Here is a 14,921-nt window from a genome sequence, read left to right on the forward strand (position 1 = left end):
ACAATAGCAGAGCGCTTAAAAGCTGTTAAAGCTGTTATTAATCAAAGAAATAAAAAGTTATTTCCTGATTGGTTCACAGTGGTTACATCCAGCAGGTAAACACACCCACGGCAACACACCTCAGCTCTCCACAGCCTTCACCGCCGGTTGCCAGTTTCCCTGATGCAAAACTGCATCTTTAAAATGAATTGCACCTGTCTGAATCACAATGAAAAGTATTACACATTACAGATCAATTCCTCATTCTCTCTTGGTTCCTCTCCTTCTTCATCACTAACTTTGACCTTGTCTCAGCTGCATGACAATTGAGCCAATTGAGCATATTTGCCAGAATGAATGAAGTAGAGGCCACAAGCTAGGTGCGCATATACAACACAATGCATATATTTCATGTGACTACTGTAATGTTCCGTTATGACACCCAAGCACCAGACCGAGGTTTTGCTGCTAACACCTTATTTTAGGACGAACAGAATGGGACAGCTTTCACCCCGCCAGTTCCCTGAACCATGTGCCCCGAACCACCACTCCTCCACCGGAAGCTACACAATTCTTCTGGTATAACCCCAAAGCAACCCACTGAGCTATATAATACACTGGAGTGCTGATTTTGCCGAAAAACTGAAGTCACTGGCTGCCATCTTGCTACTCCCTACTCTCACAAAATCCCATAGGATTTGCTTGCAATAACAAGCAGTTTTCTGGCTGAGTGAAAACGTTTCACAGGTAATTATACAGTCAGTGGATGTACTAACACTATCAACTACTAGGAAATTAGGTGCTGAAATGTTTTACATGTTATTCATGTTAAATATATATATATATATATATATATATATATATATATATATATATATATATATATATATATATATATATATATATATATGTATGTATGTATATATAATGTAATGTAGATAATGTAGATTTGGTTCCCACTAGGAGGATTTCTGTCTTGTCATTGTTCAATTTAAGAAAGTTGGAGGTGAACCAGGATTTTATTTCGGTTAAGCAGGAGATTAATGAAGGAGGTGGGAGTGATGATTTTGGTTTACAGGAAAGATAGAGCTGGGTGTCATCCGCATAACAGTAAAAATTAATGTTGAATTTCCTGAAGATATTGCTAAGAGGGAGAATGTAAATGATAAAGAGTAGGGGTCACAGGACAGAGCCTTGGGGAACACCGGTGGTAACTGGAGAGGAGTTGGAACGATAGGACTTAATCTGAGTGCCAGGCAAGGGGAGTATGAGTGATGCCTATTGTGTATAGTCAATGGAGTAGGGTAGAGTGGGAAACTGTGTCAAAGTCTGCGCTTAGATCAAGAAGAATGAGGATGGAAATTAGACCAGAGTCAACTGCTATTAAAAGATAATTGGTTATTTTTAAGAGGGCGGTTTCAGTGCTTTGACAGGGACCGAATCCAGTCTGCAACTGTTCATAAAGGTTGTTGTAGATTAGGTGAGAGTGAAGTTGAGAAGCTACTGGTTTTTCCAGTATTTTTGAGATAAAAGGTACGTTTGAAATTGGGCGGAGATTATTGTAGTTATTGGGATCTAATCCAGGTTTCTTCACAATAGGAGTGATAATGGCAGTTTTGAAAAGAGAAGGAACAATTCCAGAACAAAGCAAGGAGTGGATGATGGCAGTTATGAAGGGGAGGAGAGACTAAAGGCAGGATCTGACCAGGGCAGATGGAATGGGATCAAGTGGGCAAGTGGAAGATTTTGATTTGTTGATAAAATCATAGAGATATTGGAGAGGGTTGGTAGATGGAAGCTGGGAAAAGGCTGGCAGAGTGGAGGGGTTATAGAGGAGGGTGGTGACAGGATAGGAGACAGGCACTGGTGAATTATTTTGATTTTATCGTTAAAAAACTGCATTGTAGAATTACAAGCATCAGTTGAGCATTGGTGTGGAGAAAGGGAAGCTGGGGATTAAATAATGTTGTTGAACACCAAAAACAGAGTCCGAGAATTACCTTCATGTGAGCAAATCAGGTTTGAATATGCATTTAGTTTTAGTGATTAATTATTTGTATTGTATTATATGAGTCATATACTTTTCACTGTGAATTGTTAAACTCGTTTTCTTTTTAAGTCTTTCAAGTTGACGACACTTAGCCTTCATGGTCTGGAGTTCAGGGGTAAACCAGAAGAAGCTGGGGAAGATAACGGAAAAGATAACGGTCTGGGTTTTTGTTGGAGCAAGGAGATTCAAAATGTAATTTAAGCAGTTATTGTGTTGAGACGTCAGTTCATCCGGTGTGGAAGAAGGATCCAGGATTAAAGTTTTTAGGATGTGTGAAGAGAGAGTGTGCAAGTTAATGTTCTTAATGTTCCGGAATGAAAGGAGCCGTGGGGTCTTTGCTGTGACAAGACGAGGGGAAATGTTAAATGAGAGGAGGAAATGATCAGATATGTGAAGGTCCTCAGCTGAACAGTTAGAAGGGGTGAGACCAGAGCAACAAATTAATTCAAAAATATGACCTTTACAGTGTGTTATCAAAACCAAAATTGTCCAGACAAGGTAGGAAATCTCTGGTGAGGGAAAGTTTAAATTGTCCATGTGAATATTAAAATCCCCCATCAAAATTACATTGGGTGAGACAGAGGAGAGGAGGGTGAAGAGATCAGTTAGTTCATTTAAAAATTCACTATGTGGCTTGGATGGGCGACAGACAGCCGCATCAATGGTGGGTGTAGGGCCAGAGAGTTTACAGGACAGGCATTCAGATGAGCTGAAGGCAGGCACAGTGACGGGCAGCACTTACCATTTCTCATTGTAGAGTACCACGCGACCACCTCCTCAGCGTGTCACGCAGGGCTGGCTAAGGTAAACAAACCCAGGTGGAGTGGAGTCATTTAGCTGTGAATAGTTATTAGGCTGTTGCCAAGATTCTGTTGGAATCAGACAGTCCAGTTGCCGGTCAACAAGGACATCTTGGACGAGATGGCCCTTGTTAGTAAGCGAAAGGATATTAAGGAGACCGAAGTTGAGGGTGATGTTTTCGAGTTTGACTGGAGGCTTGGCAGACCTAGCTGGGCTGGCTATCACACTGTGGTCCACTGTCCGATAGGGTTTACGTTGAGAGCGGCGAGTTGTGGACCAGTAGGATTTAACAGGTTTGGAGTCACTGGGATGGAAGAGATCTGCGGTGTGTGTATTTCTGGCAGAGTAAGAGAGCAATATCAGGGTAGAGGTGTAAATATGCTGGCGGAGGCTCAGTCAGAAGTCAGCAGGTGCGGAGGAGCTCTGTTCCAGTGTACTGGAATAGACCAAATCCAGGACGGAGAAGAAGCAGCATAAAGATCAAGATTATTACAGTCCAGGTGAAAATCTGTGGATGCCACATCATTGGCAGCAGTAACTGGACCGGAGGGTCGAAGGGCTGGATAGAGAGGCAGGTAAGCTTACACTTTTGCACAGAGAAACTTGACGAAGCAGAAGGGGTACCAATAGCAAAGTTTCAGGGTATCTCCCAGCGTTGGGTTGTGGAGGATTGTTAATTTAGTCCGTGAAATAATTCACAAAAGTTGGATCAACAGAGTAGAGTACAACTGTCGGAGAGTAGCGGTGCCAGAAATCGCGCCAGTGTCCACTCAACCGGAAGTCACATTTAGAATTGTGATGGCTGCCTGTCAAGACTTCCACTTTTATCAGGTAAATGATTGAGAAATAATAAAAAAACGTATAGACTTAAGAGAAGCTTATTTCCCAAAGCTGTGAAGGCTATTGTCCCTGCTGAAAATCAAATAAATCACTACCCCACTTTATAGTCTGTTTACAAACATACAACTGGTTCCACAGGTTCTTGATCCAATTAAGAATTATCTAGATTGTCTCTCACATGCTAATGCCTTTTTGCAGACTTTTAGTTTCCCCAGAAGTGTTTCTTTGGACATCAATGAAAATTTTACAGGTTTTCAACTTGGACATTAACATTTTTGTTTTACATCATCGTGTACACTGACTGGTCTTTTTTAATTGAACATCCATCACCTTGAACATTTAAATTTTGGGTGACTAATTACATACTTTTTAACTTCTGTGGGAATGTTTGGGTCATACATTCATGCAATTGCACGGTACTTTACATTGTTCTGTAAAGTGGCTGCTATTGGTTTTTCTTTGACTTGAACATTTAAATCTTATCAGATGCTATGGACTAATTGTGCAACTCAGGAGAGTGTTAATGCACTCAATTTGAACATCATTTCTTGATTTGTGTCTGTGTCTTGCATGTGAATTTTGAACCAGTGTCATGATTCTTCTTGATTCTGTTGTTTGTGCAGATCATAAATCTGGTCTTTATAAAAGACTAGCAAGAAGAAAGCCATAGGAATTCCCATTTAATGTTTGCAACAAGCCATGTAAAAGACACTGCAAACAGAAGGTGCTTTTATCAGTTGAGTCAGGAACATTGTGCACCTTGAAGACACCCACAGTGACACATGGTGTGGGGATTTTTTTTCAGCAGGCAAAGAGAGATTGCTACAGCATGATGAAAATATTGATGATGTTAGATACAGGGTAATGCTAAATGAAAACCTGTTAGCGGTTGCAAAGGATTTTAGTCTGGAGTGGAGCTTCACCATAAAGAAGGACAAACATACTCTACATGCAACAAACAATAATTTACAGCAATGCGTGTTAAAATAGAACAGGTGAACACACATGATATTTAAAACATTTTGTAAGATGTGTATCCCATATATTGTGTTTCTTTATCAAATAAATTCTCAAGAAAATACAGTGAAGTTAAGGGTTATAACATTACATATTGAGACAAAGTTTAAGAAGTAAAAATAACATTACAAAGAGCTGCATTTTAAAGAAAAGACCATTCAGAGTTTTTTTTTTAAATGCTCTTACTGGGTTGATGATGACCAGTGTACCATCATAAGTCCAGGTGCCCAGTTTCATGCTGCAGTTCTGCAGGTCAAATGGGAAGTGAAGGACAATGATCTCACAGTAACTCTTATAGATGGCTGGTGGGTTCCATGTTATCATGCCTGTGTGCTCCAGCAGGACTTTGGTTTCATGGATGATGGCAAAATCACCATCAGCACTGGAAGATGGAAGGGAGAGGGAAGGTAGAATGTAACCAGAGTAACATCATTATGGAAAGCTAAGTGCAGGTGTATGTATATTCCAGAGTAACAATTTACTTGTTGTACAGCACTAAGTCAGGTTTCCATATGTCTGTTGAAGGAATTCTGATTTTTTTGATGCCTCCATAATCATCTGGATTCCACTGCAGGTTCACATCTTTCCATTGCTGGAAAGAAAAGTGGGGAAAAAAGTCCACAAACTTAATTAATTCATTTTTATTTATTATTCCCTCGAGTCAATTTTAAAATGTCAGCTCCAACATTCCAGATCCAGTAACAACTGTTTTTTTTAGTTAAGTCTGACATTCTTCAGTCTAAGAGCATTAGACTATGGGATTACGTAGCCCTTCAACACCAACAGTGTGACACCCCACACTGAGAAAAGAAAATCTGGTATCAGTCTGTTCTATTTAAGCATCATTAGTTACTTTAACACTATTGTTTCAAGTGAACACTTAATACCTGGAACCCTGCACCTGTGGGAGTTTGTGAGAGTGCCCGCCCCAAACCCGAGGCCCACCAATGCGCCAGAGGGCCAAGACGCCTGCCAGCGCAGCGGAGGAGGGCAGGACGTGGGGGGATGGGCTCCGCACCTAGCGGAGACTTGAGATGTTCTTGGGAGAGGGAGCGGACCGTACCCATACTGTACGCACTGTGACGCTGCACACACATTCCCACATAACACTCGCATCCAACACTCACAAGAGGGGGGGTCACCCCAATTCAACTATACGACTGCTTGTGCCTGACCCCCAGACCAGACTCCCCCCGGACCAGGCCCCCCAAAGAGGGGGGGCCAACACGACCCGTACGGGCCACCCAGCCAGAACCCCCCTCACCCCCTAAATACCTAATAAACCCCCTCCCTCCCCCACCTTACCCTAGCCACCCCTGCCCCACACCCCTCCTGGGGGGAGCGGAGGCGTCAGCCCCAGACCTGGCAAGCCGCTGACTACTCACAGCAGCCCCCCGCCAAGACCCCGGACACAGTGGCCCGCACCTCCTCCAGGCCCCAGACTCCTTGCCACCATCGGGGGTGTGCAAAAGACCCTGATCCTCCCTATGCCCGCTCAGATGTTGTGTTGTTGCATGTTGTTCTCAAGTGTGTTTAAAACTGGGAGCGCCGAAGAGGGTGCACGGCACAGCCCACCCCCCTTTCAGAAGGAAGCTGGTGCCAGCGCACCCCCTCCAAGCAACTGCCCAGGACCCTCAATGTCTAAGTGCGAGAGGAGGTAAAGGGAGCCGTCCGAGGCGAGGCTCACACAACATAATGTGTGAGCCAGATGTCTCCCCCCCCCCCCCCCCCCCCCCATACCATTGCCTACATGAGTGTGCGTTGTGAAAATGTTTGGAGTGAAAGTGTCTGAAATGCATGATAAAATTGGGGAGAGGGACGTCACCAGAAAGTGGCAACCTCCAGTAACGCCCCCTCCCAAGGACCTACATGTGTAGCGGCGCGATGGAGCAGGCAGAGGGAGGAGTACGGGGATGGGGAGCAAAGGACTGGGAAGCCCTCCCAGGGAGCCAGCTCCCCCACTGACTGCAATAGGCACAACAACAGACCTGTGAGCTAGTGCTAGCTGTTATTAGCTTTACGGACATCCCAATAACAGTCGCTATCTGGGTCCTTCAAGATGTACCACGCAATACCCCGCTGTGTGAATGCAGACTGAAACAGCGAAACAACATGCAAACATGTTGTCAGTCTTTGTTGTCTATAGCTTAATGTGTTAATAAAGTTTAAAATTAAAGTGACCAGATTTCTCTAATATAAACCGGGGATGTCTCTGATCTTTTTGAGAAGCTCTGTCTGGGGGGTTGGTTTGTTGGTTTGTTTTGCATGATTGCAACACTGACGGGGCGGGGAAATCATGTTCAACTCAGCTCTTCTACTAAGTCAGAACAGCGGCAGGACCGGGTAAATACCTCTTGTTGCGCTATGCTTTTTTCCTCCATCACGATACAATGAATATATATATATATATATATAATATATATACTATAGACAGTAATGTTTACTCCTTGATTCATGCTGGTCAAGATGAATATCCATTTATATATAAGTTGCACCAGAATATAAGTCGCAGGATCGGCCAAACAATGAAAAAAAGTGTCCGAAAAATACGGTACTTTTCCAAGGCACTGTATTCCTTTGACTTATTTACAGCACATTATACCTACACACAGTAAGACAACACAAAACAATTATAAAGAGAGCCCATTTTTTATTAATATTGGGATTTTTCATTTAATCTAATTTATTTACTCCCTGCACACCTACCTGTCGGAGACGGACATTACTTGTTACGATCTGGTTAACTTCGTCCTGAGAAAAATAAAGAAAAACATCACAGTATGATTTGATTGAATTTAACTTTGTTAAGTGTCTTGAGATGATACGTGTTGGGGCTATTTAACACAATTTAATAGAAAAATCATAATTAAATCACTATTTAGATCATCAGTCAATGATCTTTTATTTAAAGGTAGAGTTGTTTTAATTAAATAAATTGAGGTTTGTTCACATAAAAAATGTGTGTTTCTGTGCTTTTTAGTGTCTCTGCTCTGTCTTCTCCAACCCCCAGTCGCTCGTGGCAGATGGCTGTTCACACTGAGCTTGGCTTCTGCTGGAGGTTTTCCTCTCCACTGTCACTTCACGCATGCTCAGTATGAGGGATTTTTGCAAAGCTATCCATTTTGCAAAGTGAATTTGACTTTGTAAAGTGCTTTGAAATGACATGTGTTGAGTGTGCACATATATATATATATATATATATATATATATATATATATATATATATATATATATATATATATATATATATATATATATATATCTCAAGAATCTTTATTGTCGCTGGCTCAGAATGTACCCTGAAATGACCACACATTTCTCAGCTGGGGACAATAGCCATTACAGCTTTTGGAAGGGAGATGTTTTTGAGTCTATTCATTTCTGATTTAATATTTCAAAAGCATGGAAGTGGGTCAAACAGTGCATTCCCCAGGTGAGTTTGGATCTAAGGCAAAGCCTTTGGCTTTTTTCTGGACTTGTGTGGCATAAACCATGTCCAGATCTTTTAGACAGCAACCCGCAATCCCCTGTACTGTCTTTCCTCTCCTGTGCCGTGCATCTCCCATTCCATACAGTTCTGCTGAGACTAAGGGTGCTTTTTATTGTAGCTCTAAAAAACAATTACGACAGTAGAGTGTCCACACCGTTGTAGTTTCCTGAGAAAGAAGAGCTGTTATTGGGCTTCACCAGGTAAGAGGTGTTCACAGTCCAGGAGAGGTCCCAGGGTATATGAATGCCCAGGAACTCATCATCGTTGGAAATAAGATCCAACACAGTGGTGTGTTATATGAGTTTCCTTATCCTCACCACCTGGGGCCTATAGGTGAGGACGTCACTGATCCGGAAGCTGAGCTAAAATCCAGAAATAGCAATCCAACAAAGGTGTTGGCATGCTGCAGATGAGTCAGATCTGTGTGAAGTGCCAACGAGACAGCATCCTCTTCCCCTTGATGTAGTTCAGGAGAATCCTCTCAAAGCACTTCATGATGACAGGGGTCAGAGCAACAGGATGGTAGTTATTGAGGTAGTTATTGATGGTTGTTTTCTTGAGAACAGGCACAATGAGGGAGGACTTCAGGCAGGCAAGGATCCTGGAGAGCTGCAGGGTGAGGTTAAAGACGTACAGAAAATCCCCTGCAAATTGGTCAGGACATGATTTTCAAATCTGACCCAACACCATGACCTGCAGCCCTATTGATCTTGACCTTCTATAAAAGTGGAAGTTACTTGGTGCAGCTGCAGCATGAGGCGCTGATGCTGCATCTCTGACTGAGCAAGATGATCAGACCTTCTGCCGTTTGGAGAGTTGTAGCGTTCAAAAAAGCTGTTGAAAGTGTTTGGGAGAGCTGGGTCATTGCTAAGCTGCTGGTTGCTGTGTTTGTATTCCACAAAGGTCCTGATGACTATCCACATGTTGCACAAGTTGTTGCTGCTGAAGTCAAATTTGATGTGTTGCTTGTGTCTGTACTTTGCCTTCAGGATGCCTTTTTTAAGCTCACTTCCAGCCCTGCTGTAGGCCAGTCTGTCTCCTGATTTGAAAGCTTAAAATTGTTGGACATTATTTATTGTGGGTATGAGTGTATCATTGATGGAGGATTCGGGTGATTAATTCATGCAATGACACAATAATTTATATATTGTTCACAAAGAGAGTGTTGTCACACTCTTTGAACTTTGATGTGTGTCTTATCAGACCCTAAAGACTATTTGCATGCTTTACGCTTCTCAGGAAGCTGTTGGTCAGCTACCTGTTTCCTACTCTGTTCACCTGTTCACTTCACTATTTATACCTGCCTCACTTCCCTGTTCTTTACCAGATCATTTCTAGCCACCCGGTAAGACTTATCCAGCGTTCTATCCTGACAACCTGCCTGCCTGTTACCTGACCTGTTCTGTCCTCCGTTTTCTGAGCATGTCCGATCCCTGCCTGACTCTGATTGCCTGTCCGTAAGCCCAACCCGTCTCTGCCTCTGTACTTCTGATTACCCGGTTTTGACTTAGGACTTTTCTTGACCACAAGCTCTGTCTTGCCCTGTTTATCACTACTTCCAGTTATGTCATCCCGGTTCCTATCCACTACCTGTCCTTTAATAAACCTTAAGATATACCTTCATTGTCTGGCTGAATACTGGGTCCTCTGAAGAAATAGAAATAAGAATACAATACAATAAAGTAAAATTTAATAAAATCAATATATATATACAGAAGTAATATACATTCAGTAGACTGTGTGTTAATGTAAAGCAGAAGCTTGTAAGTCCTGAACGGGAGAGAGGCAGTGTCCAGAGTCTTGGCCTTGTTCATAAGACCGGTAGCAGATGGGAAAAAGCTGTTCTTGTGGCGTGATGTTCTGGTCCTGATGGACCGCAGCCTCCTGCCAGAGGGAAGTGTCTGAAATAGTCCATGACTGGGGTGCGAGGGATCAGCCACAATCTTGCCTGCACGCCTCAGAGTCCTGGAGGCGTACAGGTCATGGAGAGATGAGCCAATCACCTTCTCTGCAGACCTGATGACACGCTGCAGTCTGCCCTTGTCCATAGCGGTGGCACCAGCGTACCAGATGGTGATGGAGGAGGTGAGGATGGACTCAGTGATGGAGGAGTAGAACCGCACCATCATTGTCCTTGGCAGGTTGAATTTCTTCAGCTGCCACAGGAAGTACATCCTCTGCTGGGCTTTTTTGGTGAGGGAGTTGATGTTCAGCTCCCACTTTAGGTCCTGGGAGGTCCACAGGCTCCATTCAAAATGTGGGTTGTTGTAGGCGAGTTGCGGTCAGTTGAGAGAGTGGATAGAGTTCAGTGTTTCCCGCAGCACTATGTTGACGAGGCGGCCGATATGCTTGCATGTTTATTTGACGTTAACACACGTTTTTTTTGTTTTTGCGTTCTCGCATGCATATTGTGAATGGCAGTGAAAAAACAGGCAAAAATACATGGATACTTTGAAGCGAGAAGCGACTTCACCGATGGCATCGATGCAGACGCCCCCCCCCTCCCCCCGCCAGTCATTCGCGCAAAACTTGTCCCCCCCCCCCCCCCCCCCCCGCTCCGCCATCAGTCATCCGCGCAAAACTTGTCATCCACGCCAAACTTGTTCTCACCCCCCCACCCCCCGCTCCGCCGCTCATCTGCACAAAACTTGTTCCGGCCGCCAACTCACCGCCTCGCCTAAACAAATTCCTGCGGGAAACACTGAGTTTGGATAACAGAGTTTGGATAGTGGTTATTGAGTTTGAGACAGTTAGTTTGGTGTTTGGAGAGTTTAGGAGAGAGATAGATAGATAGATAGATAGATAGATAGATAGATAGATAGATAGATAGATAGATAGATAGATATATTTAAGAGTGCGAGGACAGGATAGGAGTAGGATGGAGCCGGCGAGAAAGAGGAGGATTTCCCCTATGGAGAAATGGTTGTTTCTTAATAAAAATGCATGAAATCATACAAGTTACACAAGCATTAGCCTATTTACTACCCACTCCCTAGTTCCACAAGCACTTTCACTGTCCTCTGCCTGATTAAGCCCATGCCATTTTTCTAGAGTCACAGAAAAACATTTTTACACAACATGCCATATCATATCACACTACTATTTTGGGAATAATTACACACAGAGAATACATTCAAACAATATTTTATTATACACATATGTGTATACATAATTTATGTAGACAAATGATTTCGTCCTACACCTTTTGTGAAGTCATTCCCAAGAGCCATAATAGACAAAAAAATCAATGCATCACACATGTTAAGATACAGCTGGCTGTGATTATACACCTGGCCAGTAGGTGGTTTCATGTGAAAATGAAGCTTCAAGAAATTAACCCTTTCTCGAACCAGTTGGCTCAAGTGGTTCAATGCCTCATGAGGCTTCATCTCACCATCACTAGGTAGCAGGTAATCCGGCAGCAAAGCAGAGAGTTTACTTGGAGTACTGGGAAGGACAAGGAAAGGATGAGGTGAGCAGTAATGAGCAGACGAACCGACAAGGAAGAGCTGACTGAAGGGAGCTTAAATAGGGAGGATGACAGGTGTGCTGAATTCTGGCTTGATTAGTGGCTGACAGGTGTAGGTGATTATTGGGGTGTGGGACCGGAGCTGTGTGGGAGGTGGAAAGTGCCCCTGAATATGTCCATGGTGCAGCAAGCAAAGCTGCACCATGACAGATCCACAAATGCTTTTTATGTTAAAGAGGGTAATGGCAGACAATCTGACCCCCAAGATGGCGTCATAGCTAAACAGAATACCAGGGCAGATGTACCTACTATGAAGAGAAAAAAACAAAAAAGAGAGAACATAAAGTTAAAAGTTTAAATAACAACAAAAAATGCAAAAACATACAAAAAAGGACCCAAAAGGGTGTATGTGTTGATTTTGCAAAATAGGAGTAGAAAAGTAAGGTATTCAATCAAAACTGTTTACATATTTTTTAAATAGTTGCTGTGCTTTGGTTTCACCTGCACTTGGAAAACACTACATATCCTGGTATTTTTCCAGTCAGAAATTTACATACACTGATCGTGGATATGAATTTTGGAAGAAAAAAATTAAAACAAGCAATTTGGTGGAAAGCCGTGAATTTATTGTGGGGGGGGGGGGGGGGGTTTGCCCCTCCTGCCAGGGTCAACACTTATACAGGCTAAACTGCACCATATGTTCACCTAAATATTTTAACTGGTGGTGCTGGGTGTTGAGTGAATGACTTTTAACCTGCCAAGGCTGAGGCCTATTCATTTGTTGTAATTTATTGTGACTGAGTGGAGCTGACAGTTTCTCCTTGCCAGCATAAAAATAGCTTGTTTGGCACCACTCATTAAATTGAACACTGACAAAAACGATGAGGCAGTTAAACAAACCCAATGAAGACCTAGGAAGAGAACTTAAGATTTACAAAAGCCGTGACACTGTCATAAAGCCATTACTAAACCGCACTATATATAACTATATAAGTCCAAGTTAATCCGCTGTCACTTTGCCAAGTTCTGGAAGGTGGCCCAAATGGTTACCCTAAAATGAAAGGAAACTGGTTATGTTGTCCAAAGTCAACCCGGAAACCACTAAGGCTCAAGATTATCATAGAGTGGAAGATGATGAAACTGTCCACAATGAGGTGAGTTTAAGTTGAAATGGGAGGATGAGGACAGAGAATCAGGGTTTCTGTGCTGTTTTTGTGTCTCTGCTCTGTCTTCTCAAACCCCCAGTCAGTATTGGCAGATGGCTGTTCACACTGAGCCTGGATCTGCTAGAGGGGAGTTTTCCTCTCCACTGTCACTACATGCATGCTTGGTATGAGGAATTGCTGCAAAGCCATCAATAATGTAGATGACCATCCAGTGTGGCTCTACGCTCAAGTAGGGCTTCTACCTGATTGAGAGAACCGTACATAGAATACGAGTGTGTATAGTGACTAGAGTGTCCCTGTACTTGCAGTTGAGTGACAAATTATTTTGCTAATTTTACTATTAAAGTGAGGACTTCAATGTAAAATGAGGTGCTCACTCTTTTCTGGGCTATGGTCTAAGGTGTCAAATAGGTCAGGGTGTGTGTGTCACTTTGCTATAAAAACCCACCAGTTATTACTCCTTTGGGGTAATCCTATTATTTTATATATTTTATTGCTAGTTAATGCTTTAACTTATCTGACTTTGAATCGTGGTTGGGTAAAGAGGATGGATAGTATGAAATCTATGAGGTGTCTAATTTCAGTGGTTAAAAACATGCTGATTTGTTTACGAACGTTTACGATTGCATTTGGAGGACCTAGTTGCAAGAGACTATGTGTTGAAATTATAAAGGATCGCTGTTGTTCATTTGAAACTGAGATCAGAATTGAGTCAAATAATGAAAAGAACCCCACTCGTTATTCTATTTTAGCATTTAAGAAACTGAAATAATTTTAGTAATCCCACTGACCTAAAACAGGGGATGGTTGGTCAACAGTGACAAACACAATTTTACGCATCTTTTTTGCAGTGTATCTTATGATATACCTTTTACTTTATGTGAAATTTTACTTAAAAATGTAATCAATACATTATAAAATCTGCAATTCATTACTCAAAGAACTTTTTAATCTACACTTAAATCATTTATATATAGTTTCATCATTTAATAATGTATTTAATATTTTGTTTATCCATAGCAGAGTCTTTCATACTGTGACAACTTTTGCTGACATTTAACTGATAATTGCATATAGTAATTACATTTTACGTCCAATATTAAGAATGAAAGATGCCCTTATATTTATTCCTCACAGTCGTTAAAGCGTATGAAACGTATAAGTATGATATTGTTATGTTCTCAGCACTATGTATCAATTCTGTCAATGACGGTGTGCCCATTATAGCTTTTCGTTATACAGTAAGAGAAAGCCCCGTTTTCCCAAGGGGTTCAAAAATTTGAGATAAACTCTTATTGTTTCTCTCAACATAAATCTTTCTTAAAAAGTGAAAGATTTATACGATCTGAAGAAAAACAAGAGTGTAAGACTCTAACCGCTGATGTGGACCAATATATTGAATTGAATTGAAAGCCTTTATTGTCATTGTACACAGTACAATGAGATTTGGAGAGCAGTTACATAAAAGTGCATACATAAATAACACATACATACATATACAATACATTAATGCAAATCTGGATGAAGGTTGAGTATTGTGACGGCTTTGGGGAAGAAGCTATCCCTGAGTCTGTTTGTTCTAGTCCGTATTGACCTGAAGCGCCTGCCTGAGGGCAACAGGTTAATGAGATGAAAGCCGGGGTGAGTGGTATCCCTCAGGATGTTTCTGGCCCTGCTGAGACAACGGGAGTTGTAGATGTCAATCAAAGAGGGCAGAGGGCAGCCGATAATTTTTTGTGCAGTGTTTGTCACCCTCTGCAGTCGCTTTCTGACGGCCTCCGTGCAGCTAGAATGCCACACTGTCACAGCGTACGTCAACAGGCTCTCGATGGTGGAGCGGTAGTAGGTCACCAGCAGCTGAGTTTTTCATTTTTCCTTTCTGAGCACCCTCAGGAAGTGTAACCGCTGCTGGGCCTTCTTGACCAAAGCTGTGGTCTTGGCTGACCAGGAGTGGTCTGTAGAGATGTGGATGCCGAGGAATTTGAAGGACTCCACTTGCTCTACACATCCACCGTTGATATACAGAGGGGCAGGGGCGGCTTTCTTCCGTCTGAAGTCCAGGATGAGTTCCTTGGTCTTGTTGATATTTAGTGCCAGATTGTTTGATGC

General features: G+C 42.4%; 1 protein-coding gene and 1 non-coding gene across 4 annotated transcripts in view; both read right to left on the reverse strand.

Moving 5' to 3' along the window:
- chrna1 (cholinergic receptor, nicotinic, alpha 1 (muscle)) overlaps positions 1-14,921 on the reverse strand; it is a 73,037-nt gene that overhangs the window by 43,214 nt on the left and 14,902 nt on the right. For 2 of the 3 annotated variants that reach the window (XM_036129911.1, XM_036129912.1), the window contains exons 3-5: positions 7,394-7,438; positions 5,170-5,279; positions 4,874-5,069 (exon numbers count right to left, since the gene is read on the reverse strand). In XM_036129911.1, coding sequence (XP_035985804.1) covers positions 4,874-5,069; positions 5,170-5,279; positions 7,394-7,438 — 351 coding nt within the window. The remainder of the gene's footprint in view (positions 1-4,873; positions 5,070-5,169; positions 5,280-7,393; positions 7,439-14,921) is intronic. The other variant, XM_036129913.1, reaches the window with a different exon arrangement.
- Positions 14,063-14,177, reverse strand: LOC118559245. The gene has a single exon (XR_004928718.1). It is a non-coding gene; the product is annotated as a U5 spliceosomal RNA (small nuclear RNA).

This window comes from Fundulus heteroclitus, unplaced genomic scaffold, assembly GCF_011125445.2.
Source record: "Fundulus heteroclitus isolate FHET01 unplaced genomic scaffold, MU-UCD_Fhet_4.1 scaffold_250, whole genome shotgun sequence".
NCBI classification, from domain to species: domain Eukaryota; kingdom Metazoa; phylum Chordata; class Actinopteri; order Cyprinodontiformes; family Fundulidae; genus Fundulus; species Fundulus heteroclitus.